This window comes from Mercenaria mercenaria, chromosome 2 (genome assembly GCF_021730395.1).
Source record: "Mercenaria mercenaria strain notata chromosome 2, MADL_Memer_1, whole genome shotgun sequence".
NCBI lineage: Eukaryota > Metazoa > Mollusca > Bivalvia > Venerida > Veneridae > Mercenaria > Mercenaria mercenaria.
In genome coordinates, this window is record NC_069362.1 from 46,118,435 (window position 1) to 46,132,084 (window position 13,650).

The following is a 13,650-nucleotide window of genomic DNA, read 5'->3' on the forward strand; positions in this document are numbered from 1 at the left end:
CAATTAAACCTTAAATAAAATAAAATTTCACTTTAGTGAAAATGAATTTTGTAAAATAACATTTCTCGTATATTATTTACAAAATTAATAAAAAATTAAAAAGTATTAAATTTACCTGATGAACAAAGGCCCTTGTTACATTAGAACTACTCATGATTTTCACTAACTTTCAATTCATTCACATTTAATGAAACACTTATCAATTTATCATTCTCCCTCAACAAGAAGATGTATGTCCTCTCTTCAACCAGGGCTACTGTAATAATGTGCAGTACACAAATGTAACACTGATATTTAACATCATGAGACATAATGATAAAGTACCACAGGACAACAACGATTGCTACCAGTTAATATATATTAACAACCATAATTACCTATTTATAACAACAAGTATTACATTTCTCAGGGTTGTTTCATTTTCTGGTGAAAAAAATTATGGTAAAAAAAAAAGGCAGACAAAATTGCTGTCAACGGATACGAAAAACCTTGGAACAAAATTTGTTTTGTTAGGACATGGTTCAGGTGATGCTTATAATGTCCGAGGAAAAACCACAGTTGCCCCTCCTCAGGGCAGAACCTTTTCAGAGCAAGCAGAATGGCTTCTTCACAGGACAACCGGAGCATGACTCAAACTGATCAAGGTTGGGGGACAAAAGATTTTTTAGCAAATTACACATTATCTTTTAAGACTACATTTAAGCCCATTAGCTAAGGTTTATTTTTAAAGCGAAATACAACAAAAGACATGAATTTAAAGGAGTGACATCAGTATACTAATACAGGATGTGCAATACTGGAAACTATCAGTTCCTGGAATTACAAATTCCTGTAATTCCTACATAATTATATGATTAGGCTGAACTAAATTAATGCTTTGCTTGTCTTGTTTTCGATTTCATTCATATTTCAAACAGTGAATTTGATATCCCTACTTTCTGTTAACAAAAAACAAATATTGGTCCAATAACTTCTTCAAATATGTAATGAGAGCCCGTTGAAGTAGCCCGAGTGTCTGATTATGATTTAACATAATCTTTTTCAGCAGTCATGGATTACAAACCAGACCAGACTTTTTCCCTTTAAGTAATGAACATCTTTTCCATTTGACTCAGGTATAAAACACTGTCTTTTGTCAATCAATCACAGAATAAACAAACACCTGCATGGGGATCAAACTCGCACTTCCTTCCAATACACTGTTGAATTATTTCAAAAGAAATATTGTATCGTTTTTTTTTTTTCTTAAAGACAATTTCCTCACTTACAATATCTACTAAAAAGTTTCCCTTTCACTAGTACTAAATATAAACTATAGAATTTACCTTAGTTGCTCGTGCACTGAAATATCCGTTAGAAGCACTCATATTTTTTTCTATCTCTCGATCATTAAAACTTCACCTGCTGTTTCACAGAATTTGATGATTAATATGAATATCAACAAGCAACAGCATAGCTTTATATACTGGTGTATTATAAACAAGTAGGACCATCTTGGGTTTAAAATCCAGGACAGTTTCTTAATTTGTTAAGCAACAAGCAAAAAAACATGCTTTATATTTTAAATTAAGCTTTCTGTGCAATTTTTCAGGACATATCCCGGCTAATACATATTTCAACTTTTTTTTTCAGTAAAATGATAACACTTTAACAGGAGGGTTTATTTCAAGACTGGCCCAATTGAATTGTGAGCATGCACTCATTTATCTATTTTCCAACAGAATCCTGTTATAGTGCATCTATACTACCTTGTTTTCCAGTAACTTAAACAAGTTCCCCCACATGAATCAATTGAGGAGGCTGTATTAGAAATTCAGAATCTGATGTATTGCGGTCTGTCGAATCGCTACAGAAAACATTCCTGTAGCCAAAGAATTTAGTTTGCAACCAATATAGCTTGATAATTTAAGTTATAAATATGCTAACTTCATTTTTTCTTCTTCATTAAGACAAAGAATCCTGCACTGTAGAAAAGGAATCTCACAAACACTATTAAGAAAAGAGCCATGATCAATACACATTTCCTGTGGGTTAGGAAGCCTACTTTGTAGCTAGGTTCTTTATCCTATCAAGAAAATGGACTTTTGAAATAAAATTCCTTTCATTAAGGTGAACTCTACTAAAGGCACTATAGGTTTTACTTTGATCAGGAGCATGTTTCAGTCCCTAAAAAAAGAAAGTAACTTTTGGGAAAAATCCTGATTTTTCACAAAAAAAAATAGTATTATAGAGAGAATTAATGAACAGGTATGGATTTGTGATTTGTCAATATCTACTTTTTTGGGGGGTGGGGGGGGGGGGGGGGCAGTGTCCAACAAATTAGGTAGATTGGGCTTGTCCACCCCTACCTTTGAAATTGCCCCCCAACAGTGATAAACACTCAGCTACGGATGTTTCTAGTAAAATATTATATTGAACAGGATTTCATCTTATATCTTTTAATACATATAAATAGCTCCTCAGTTCATAAAATCTATGTTTTCTCAACCTTCATTAAGTAAAAGTCATGCATCGAGCAGCTTTAATTTTTCATGCTATATGACAACATGATATCGACACGCCTAAATTTTCCTTTCAAATCGAGTTAACCGTTGTTGCGAAAAACTATTACAAATTTAAAGTTACGCCTAGAAGTTATAAACATGCTATGGTAAATATAACATTGATGAAGGTCCAATTTTTCATAAATTTCGTGATTTTGCAAAGGAATTAAATCCTACAGAACAGAAAAAAAATCTCACAAATTTTATCTTTGAAATCCATAAATTCTTTTCCCATTTAAACTATAATCATCGAAATTACACGTTTTTGGCAGTAACCAAAATTTTAATGTCACAAAACTAAATAATTTGACTGTACAACAATTTCTCAATTGCCATTACATGATAATATATGTTCAAATATTAGTTCTAAGTGAACAAGGAATGTAGCGATTTGACCAGTGAAATTATATCGTGCTGATTCAACTCTTTTATTCCTTAAAGCCTCAGTGCTGATGTGGGTTTAAGTCACTGACTCAATACTTGTGCCGTTAGCGTAATTCACCTCTTGGGTACACTTTGTGAGGCAGCCATCTAGGTGGCTCCAGAAAGGTCTGTAGTTCTACAGGTGCCGCCATGTAAGAAAAAAGCTCGGAGGGGCAACAGGGATCTTCTCCACCATGAAAAAGCTGAAAGTCGCCATATGACCATTAAAATGTGTCAGGGGCGATTGAAACCAAACCAAACAAAACTCTAGAAACTTAACATGTTTAAGCTGTAAAGCCAAACGTATATGTATGGACATTTTTAAATGTATCTCACAATTCAGACATAGTTCATCCAACAATGATTATTCAATTATTCATTTCTTTTGATACCAAAAGGGGCCTCAGTGGCTGATTGGTTTAAAGGTCACTGACTTCAAATCACTTGTCCCTTACTGCTGTTAATTCAACTCCTCCCTCTGGGTGTACAATTCTTTCGTGTGAGGAAGCCATCTAGGTGGCTCGCAGAAAGGTCTGTAGTTCTACTAAGGTGCCAGCCCATGCTAAGAAAAAAAGCTCGGAGGGGCAACAGGGATCTTCTTCCACCATGAAAAAGCTTGAAAGTCACCATATGACCATTAACTGTGTCAGGGGGACTTGAACAGAAACCAAACAAAACTCTTAGACGAAACTTTCAACGATGTTTTAAGCTTGCTTTTTAAAGGGCTCTAAACAGTATGTTGATGTATGGAACATTCTTTAAACATGTATCTTGCACAATTCCCACTGACATAGGTTCATTCCAACAAAATTGTATTAATTCAATTATTCAATTTTTGTTGGATGTATCTCCAAACATTTTGACAGTATTTTTGTGGTTAGTAAATCTAACTAGTGCACCTAAGACTTACTATCTGCTGGTACTTGGCTTGTTCTAGTTGCTAAAAAAGTTCAAATTCATGAACAGAACACTGTTCCAAATGTTACATCAGTAAAGGCCCCTAAAAATAGGCCTAGATTTTAACCCGCAAAGAGATTTTTGCCTAAATACTGGGATAGATTCTATTTGCCTAAAAATCGTCCTACCTTTTAACCTGCAAGAAGAAATTTTACCTTAAAATAACCTCAGTTATCATGCACCAAGATATAAGTCAATTTCAACATACTGACTGACCTATTTTACCATTTAACTGGTATAAAACAGAACATAATTTAGGAAAAATACACAAAAATGATGAATCAGCTGACAGCTCGTGTTAGTGGGTTATCTATCAAATGTTCAAACCATTTCACTGCAAAAACAATTCATCTTATACCAATATTTTAGCTTCCAGTGTACAGTTCATGAAAATGTTGTGGGTTTTTTACCTATAGTAGTTTGTAATGGATTTCTTCTACAGTGAAAGAGAATGACTCCTGATCTTCAGAAAATGTCATTTTTGCTCTTCCTATCTATGGGTGGGGAATGGGGGGGTCAAAGGAAAATGGATTTCCCAAACTCTACTTCTGCAAGAAAAATATTCAATACTGTGTGTTGGGTGGTGGGGGAGGGGAGTGCATATAGTTCACTGGAAAATGGTTAGCCCCACACCTACTTTATGCAAGAGAAATATACATTGATTGATATCATGCATAAGTAATGGTGCTGGATCATTTTGGTCCTGACCTCTATAAATGTTTTATCTATGCATCACCATTACTACCAACAAATGCGTAAAATGCTATGGATAGAACCAGCTAACATCATATTACTAATGACTGTATCAAATATTAAAATGTAAGCAAAATGATATACCATAATTATGTACAAGCACACAAAATGGGTTAATACATATTTCTTATCTAGGTTAAACTACTTTACTATCAGCTACTTATATGTATCAAAAATTTTAATTATTTACAAGTTATAAATAAATAACAATAATCGGAACATACCCGAGACATTTCTAAATCTCTTACTATATTCACCGATGTTCTTTCTCTCTCCTCTTTCACAAAGAAGCTTTTTATACTGCCCCTCCCACTTTACTATGTTTAAACTACTACAGCCTGTCAGTGTACTGTATAAACCTATACGAACTGCTTTACGATGTTTAAATCTACTTAATTTCTTATATATCGGAAGATCGGAAGGTGGTGATGTGGCACTACGCTGGTTTAGTCATGCTTCATAGTATACCACACTAACATATGAAGTTTTGAGCTTCATGACAAAATTCATGTCCATTTCTGTCTCAACAATGAAATGACAATACCTTCAGGCTATTAATACTTAATTGTCAATACAATAAATTACATTTTAAAGGTAACATTTTATCTTTTAACTGTTGTATGGTATCTTAGATAATAGATAAACATTTTCAGTGATTAACAGTTACACATATTTTATTACAAGTAGGAAATTCACATTTATGCCATGTATCATCATCATATTCCCCAATGCTAAAGTATTAAGTTTTATGAAATGACTACTGTGAGTTTTTATGAAATTTTGCATAAAGGTAGGCTCCTTTAATACAAATGTTCAACTGTTACAGAAGCATTTTAAACAGTAATTATACCACTTGAATTTAAAATCTTGGTCTAAATTTCCAGTTTAATTGTAGATCAATGAATCTAGGCTCTGACTGTAAAACATTTTCTTAATTAATCCACAGCACTGATTTTAAAATCTTCCTAGTGAATAATTTAAAGGAATGTTATAAAGTGAACAATTAATTATTAATTCTTTTCCTATACTCTTAACAACATCATATATTCAAATCTAAGAACTCAGGCTGCGAAGTAAGAAATTCAGACAAGAATAGACTTTCTCTGTCTTATTCAAAACTGACTGGGCTGATTCATTACACTGAATTAAGATAAAATTCCACTGGAACTGAAGTACCAGAAATCTACAATTCATGTCCTTGTGCATTCTCAGACTGTAAAAAACCACAAGCATGCTTCCTGAACATCTGCAAGAAATTTATTAGTCTAGGTAGCCAAAGAACATTTTTCAGTACTATTGATATATTTTGAAATTAAAAATTTAAACTTCCACTTTGTATTTAAAATGTCTGAACTTTGAAGAACTTATAAAAAGACCAGTTTGGAAGTCTGTTTCAAGAAACTGATTATGTAAGAATAACCAATATTTATGAATATACTGATGTCAAGTTAAACTATGAAGAACTTGAAAAAAAAGATAATTTTGGAAATTAATTTGATATCTATTCAAACCATCAAGAACATCACTTTAATAGAATTACACATAAATTTATTGATATTAACAGAAGAAACCGGACAAATTTTGAGTACAAAGATTTATTGCTTTTTTCTGTTTTATCAAAATTATGCCCCTTTTTAAATACAGAAATTTTGTAGAAGTTTTGCATTTTAGCCTGTTTACTCAGAAACTACTAGATCTATACACCAGTTTTGAAACTCCACACACACCTTTGACACCATGACATGACTGCACATGAAAGTTTCCATAGGCTTACAATTTGGCAAAATTATGTCCCTTTTTTCACAAAGAAACTTTGGTGAGATATTCACATGCATATAAAATATAACTGCAGTTCAGTGCCTCCATGTAAGCTTAAACTTGTGAAGAATCGGAAAAAGCTATTTTGAATAAAATCTGAAAAGTAGATCCCTCGGAAGCACCGAGAACAAGGCAAACAGTGAAAATTACAGTCTAGGTTTGACTGAGTCTGTTCATGAGCAGTAATGGAAAATGCAACACTGCCCACGCCCCCAAGCACCAGCTTAAGCAGTATTCAATCTAAAACTCTAAATGAGTTGAAATCAATGATCCTGAAGGACTGGAAAATATAACAACACCGAGATGAAGTTACTAAGGGGCGACTTTTTAAGTCTGTTTCAATACTCAAGAAACTCACTCATCAATATAAAGTAAGTTAAATGACTAATTAGTACTAGAAAAGAAATTTACTAATATCAACTTAAACTTTGAAGAAACCTGAAAAAGTCATGAAGAAATGTATTTTAATTGATTTGTCTATTTCTGTTGTTCAGGTATCGACTCTTCAGTACTATATTTTAACAGACATTCTTACGAGATACAGCACATCACAGTTTATTGATTACATTGTAACCATTCAAATTTCTGTATGTAAGATCAGTGACATTATGTATGTAATTAGTCTGCATCATGTTTCAGGTAGACCTTTAAGTTTTCAGAGTATCACAAGATAAATCCTGAATGACTTTGTAATATAGAATTGTGACTTTTTCTTTCATCCATAAAGGGAGGTAATCAAAAACAACAGATTCAATAATTCTTCCCATTAATTGAACCAAATATCCAAACCTTTAAAAAAAATATGAGAAAACAGGTAATACATAGAAAATAAGTTTTAACCAATCATGTATTTATGTTGCTAACAAAAACACAAAGTTATTATGAGCCTTTAACAGGAATTAAAGATATTCATATGAGCCGTGCCATGGGAAAACCAACAGAGTGGCTTTGCGACCAGCATGGATCCAGACCAGCCTGCGCATCCGCGCATTCTGGTCAGGATCCATGCTATTCGCTAACGGTTTCTCTAATTGCAATAGGCTTTGAAAGCGAACAGCATGGATCCTGACCAGCCTGCGCGGATGCGCAGGCTGGTCTGGATCCATGCTGGTCGCAAACCCACTATGTTGGTTTTCCCATGGCGCGGCTCATATATCATTCAGTCTCCCAATGTTTTGAAATGGTAATGTAAGAGCTAAAATGGAAAAAGTATTCCATAGGAACATAGTCTGTGCTATGCTAAAGCTTGAGAAAGCTATAATGGTAAAATGACATGCAGATATTTAAAAAACATTTATGATTTCTGCAGACTGAAAATAATTAAAACTGAAACTTCAGATTTTTTTTAATTCACCATGCAATTTAAAACAGCAGACTGAAAATAATTAAAACTGAAACATAAGATTTTTTTAATTCACCATGCAATTTAAAACAAGTAAAAGTTTCTTGCAGGGGCAGAGAGGGATGGGGTATCTGTCATCAATAACAAGGAAATCCACAGGAAGAAACATTTGCCATAGAACACCCCAGTCAAACATAACTTTTATTTTCACCCACTTTATCATTTTTCAGTGTCATATGAATACACTGTATGCCGAACTTGGTGGAAATTAACAATTAATCTTACACCCCAAATAACTAAACAATGAAACTGTCAGGTACCAAAAATGCCAAGAAGTAGAAAATTTGGCCTTCTGAAAAAAAAACCCTCTGAACTTTTCTTTAAACTGAAACTGAAAAACTGAAACTGCTTTATTTGATTAAACGCCTAATTTTACACATAGTATATTCACTGGCGTTGTACATTAAATTATACCAGATTTATATAGCGCTCAAACTATTAAAAGTCATTATTAGTATATGGAAAATTAACCATATTAACATTATTTTCAGTGACCAATGATTATAATCTTCAGCAGAAAGCTCTTAGACAAACAAGCTGCATTTAAGAAAGTTGCTTTGAAAAAATTTACGCTAACAGATGGAAAGCCATATACAAAAAGACTAAACTGCTATTGTGACAGGAGCGAGATGTTGTGTCCTTAATTAAAGAGTCTTGAAAGACATCTCAAAGTCATACTTTCCATATATTTTATATATGAGCCGCACCATGAGAATACCAACATAGTGCGTTTGCAACCAGCATGGATCCAGACCAGCCTGCGCATCCGCGCAGTCTGGTCAGGATTCATGCTGTTCGCTTTCAAAGCAATGATTTTGCAATTAGAGAAACCGTTAGCAAACAGCATGGATCCTGATGAGCAGACTGCACGGATGCGCAGCCTAGTCTGGATCAATGCTGGTCGCAAACACACTATGTTGGTTTTCTCATGGCGCGCCTCATATATTTTTGCTATTGCTTGTAAAAATACTTCCAAGTAAACACACTTTACCTTCAGAGAGTAAATCTGATTTCAGAAAAAAAATGTAGAATTTTAATGCAATATTATTGTAAGATCATAATTTGTTAACCTAATGTTTAAAAAATTTTCAAAAAAACTTTTCAAATCTGACAATTTATTATAGCTTAAAGAAATCTACAAATTGCAAGTCCATAAATAAGCCATTTTACAAATAAGACAATTTGTTTTCTTTAATTTCAAAATTGCTCATGATAATTAACTTTCATTAAAAGGATTTAAAATAAAACAAATTACCTGGTTCATGGCGAACTGCAAATTCATGGCAGCCATGTTTTCTTCTCTTCAAACAACAATTTTTCTTAAGCAATAAAAATAACTATTTAATTCAGAGCTGTGTTAGTCCATCAATTAAAACAATAATTAAATGCTGGTATATATGTCTGAAGTTTTATATATATACAGGTAAAGACGTGGCTGTGTGATGTGGCACTATTAAGTCACAACAATAAATGTATGAACATAAGTTTTTATCCAATTGCTGTTCATTACAACATATTGTATGGATTTTTATGTCTATATTCACCAAAACGTGGTGTTTGGACAAGACATTTTTAATTATTTACTTCGCCTTAATATCTCCCTGAAGCCATTGATAAAATGATAAGATAAAACAAAAACAATTATAGAATATTGAAAACAATATTGTAATTTTAATTTTAAAATTAATTTTTTATCAAAATATTTTTACGACAGATGATCATTATAAATTATATTACGTATTGGAAAGTATTGGCTACGTGAACATTGATGTCATCAGGTATTTAACTTTCCAATAATGTAAATGAATCGTGATTATATGTTAACTATATAGAATAAAGAAGAATATAAACAAGAGCTGTCCACAAGACAGCACGCTCGACTTTTCTCAGTGCTTGACTCAGAATTAGAGCTTTGCCAGTAAAAACTTTATAAAACTTTAACCAAAAAATTCTAAGTTAAAAAGGGGCATAACTCTGTCAAAATTCAAAATCAGAATTATGTGGACTGTTTCTCCTGGTGTAGACTTTGATAGTAAAAAACTATTTAAGTTACAACAAGTCAAAAGCTTTCAAAGTAACAGATATATTTGACTTAATAAAAAACTTTAACCAACGACAATGCCGGGCCGAGTGCAATAGCTCTACTTTTTCTTCTAAAAGTCGAGCTAAAAATTATATATAAATGAAAATGACAGAAAGTCATTTTCAAAGTTTAAACATTTTTACTATGTTCAAGTGTCATTATCTACGTATTGCAATTCTAAAATTCTGCAATAATATGCCTATTGGTTTAACAATATCACCAAGCAAATGTATTGTAGTCCAAATTTTTTGCTTGTTTGACTTACTTAAAGTCCCATTTATGGCTTTTAATTTTATGTTAAGAACAGATCAAGCAGCTGTCCAAATAGAGTTTTCTAATATTTAACAAATTTAACAAGACAAAATGATCAAACTTTTAACATATACATGTATACAAGTAAACAATTAATGATTTCTTTTTTAAAAAACTATGCATTTTATGTTCCTAATAAATAATGTGGCAGCTACATCATACACACAGTCATTATCAGCCATAAAATGCTTTTTCAACAATATCTCAGTTATATAAAGACAGTCATTCATTGTTCCTGGATTCAGTTCTAGTATGGTCTAGTCAGGCTTATTGTCCATCAATTTGGAAATGCCAACAACTCCAGCTGAATTGGGAACATGTCATTAAATTGGGAAAACTGAAACTTACCATAATCTTTATAAAAATGGTATCGGATATATGTGTAATGGCACTTCGATAACTGTTCAACAGTAACTGTTGTTTTCTTAATCTAAATACAAAAAGCTTACAATGAAGCAAAACAGATGTAAAACAACAAAAAAACTAAAAGCTTTGTAATAATATCATTTGGAAATTTTAGTTCAAAATTGGGAAAAATCGTGTTTTTGCTTTAGAAATGTCTCTTTTTACCAAATGTGTACATTAATATATTGGGGGGGGGGGGGGGGGGGGGGGGTGTGGGGGAAGAGGGGTAAAGGCCTGCTAGTTGTCCACAAGTAACTGACAACTCCTAAGCTCTACATGGCACAGAGGTAGAGGACAAAACACCTTGATGCTTATTATGTTATAAATTACAAATTTGTTTTTTCTTTAAGCTAGGTGTCAAGAGCAAAAATACCAATTCAAAGGTCTCCAGTTTTACTGCGTTATTAAATTGTTTTGACAGAATTTTTCCTACATCCCACAACAACTACACTCGTTCAGATTCTTCTTACTTATAACCATTTGCAAACTATTGATGAAAATAAATTTGTTATTCCAAAACAAGAACAGAACAAACATAAGAGTATATATTTCAAAAGGCTGAAAACAATTGAATGTGAACAAAATCAACATTCTGCCTGGTTACTACATGTACATTTAAGTCTGGTTCTTATTATTTCTTTCTTTTAGAATTAAAGGGACTTACCCTCACATTTAAGGCGAAAAAAAAATCTCTCAAAAATCTATAAAAAGTGACTATGGTACTCTGAAAGTGAACTAAGTGGTGCACAACTTACATACATTAGATTTTTGCAAGATATTCTTGTTTCTAGTGCTTTCGAAATAATAAAAGATTCTTGCAATTTTACCAATATCTAACTTCTATTTCACCCACTTTATAATTTTTCAGTGTCATATATACATTGTATGCCAAACTTGGTGGAAATGAACATGTTGAAAAAATTAACCCAAACTATGGGCGAGTAGCTTTAAATTTCCTATGAACTTTTCTGGGTTCTTCTTACCAAAAATGAACAGGCAAGAAATTTACGTCATCATTTTTTTTAAACATGCACATAGATAAAAAGCCATCAGCATGTAAAATTACAATATAACAAGATTTACTTAACTGTCAACAATTGCATCAATAAATGTCATATATGTCTTTTATCACATTTGTATCTTAATTGATTTCACACCAGAAAATAGAAGATGTTATCACTGAAAAAAAATCTTATCTCTCTCCTTTATGTCATATCAAAACAAAAATCTACATATATACTGTCTGTAAATGAAATAAATAAAATTCCATAATGTTTCAAACTAAGAGTGGTTGTGGTGTGATTTTGCTGGGTATGTGTTGTTTAGGGGGAGCGGGTAGGGAGTGATTTCATTTCTATTCAGTAACAAAAAAATTGATATTCTCCTTTGTTAAAAGATTTTAAAACCTCCTTAGGAACAGGTCTGGTACCAGACAGGTATAATATTTTTGTAGCAAGAGCACAGCCTAGTCGCCTATGGGTGCCATCACTCGTCTGCAGGTGCTGGACAGTATGCAAGAAAAAGAATTACAGTTCAAAGTACCGGAAAGACCATAATTCCAACAAAATGCAGGTTAGTGTTATGGTTCTTGGCCTGCATAGTCAACTACTGATGATAAACAAGTGTGCAAAGTTTCAATGCTCTAGCTCTCATAGTTGACCTAAACAAAACATTTAACCAAGAAACTCAAATTTTCTAAGTACAAAAAGGGCCATAATTTTGTCAAAATGCAAATCAGAGTTATGGTTCTTTGTCTAAACAGTCACCTAATGATGATAAACAAGTGTGCAAAGTTTCAAAGCTGCAGTTCTTATAGTTTTTGAGAAAAGGCAGACCTAAACAAAAATTTTAACTAATGCCGACATCGACGATCAAGTGACGACAATACTTCGTAGATTGTTTTCAAAGTGTAAGAATTGTAAAACAAGAGGGCCAAGATGGCCCTAGGTTGCTCACCTAAAAAACACCCCATAACAGAGTAAAACATGTCTGACCTAGTGATTTCATGGAAACAAATATTCTGACCAATTTTCATTAAGATTGGACCAAAAAATTGGTCTCTTGCGATAAAACAAGCATTTTCTGAGATATGACCTAGTTTTTGACCCTAGATGACCCATGTTCAAACTCGACCTAGATTTTATCAAGGCAATCATTCTGACCAAAATTCATGAAGATCAATTGAAAAATACAGCCTCTATCACATACACAAGTTGTTTTTTTTATTTGACCAAGTGACCTAGTTTTTGACCTCAGATGACCCATATTCAAATTTGACCTAGATTTCATTAAGGCAATCATCCTGACCAAATTTCATAAAAATCAATTGAAAAAAACAGTCTCTATCGCATACACAAGATTTTTCTTTAATTTGACCTAGTGACCTAGTTTTTGACCTCAGATAACCCATATTCAAACTCGACCTAGATTTCATCAAGGCCTCTGACCAAATTTCATGAAGATCAATTGAAAAAAACAGTCTCTATCGCATACACAATCTTTTTCTTCGATTTGACCTAGTGACCTAGTTTTTGACCCCAGATGACCCATTTTCAAAATCGGCCTAGATTTTATCAAGGTAATCATTCTGGCTAAATTGCATGAAGATCAGTTGAAAAATACAGCCTCTATGGCATACACAAGGTTTTTCCTTAATTTGACCTAGTGACCTAGTTTTTGATCCCAGATGACCCATTTTCGAACTCAGCCTAGATTTCATCAAGGTAATCATTCTGATCAAAATTCATGAAAGATCAATTGAAAAATACAGCCTCTATCGCATACACAAGGTTTTTCTTTGATTTGACCTAGTGACCTAGTTTTTGACCCGAGATGACCCATTTTTGAACTCAGCCTAGATTTCATCAAGGCAATCATTCTGACCAATATTCATGACAATCAATTGAAAAATACAGCCTCTATCGCATACGCAAGGTTTTTCTTTGATTTGACCT

General features: G+C 32.9%; 1 protein-coding gene across 5 annotated transcripts in view; it reads right to left on the minus strand.

Annotated features, from left to right (window-relative positions):
- LOC123563878 (bifunctional 3'-phosphoadenosine 5'-phosphosulfate synthase-like) overlaps positions 1–13,650 on the minus strand; it is a 43,122-nt gene that overhangs the window by 16,140 nt on the left and 13,332 nt on the right. The window contains exon 1 of one of the 5 annotated variants that reach the window (XM_045356987.2): positions 9,152–9,309. The exons of 1 other annotated variant lie outside the window; for it this stretch is intronic. In XM_045356987.2, coding sequence (XP_045212922.1) covers positions 9,152–9,187 — 36 coding nt within the window. In that variant the 5' untranslated portion in view covers positions 9,188–9,309. Of the gene's footprint in view, positions 1–115; positions 270–1,325; positions 1,383–4,900; positions 5,058–9,151; positions 9,310–13,650 lie in introns of those variants that run through there. 3 more of the 5 variants (XM_045356988.2, XM_045356984.2, XM_045356985.2) reach the window with 3 other exon arrangements.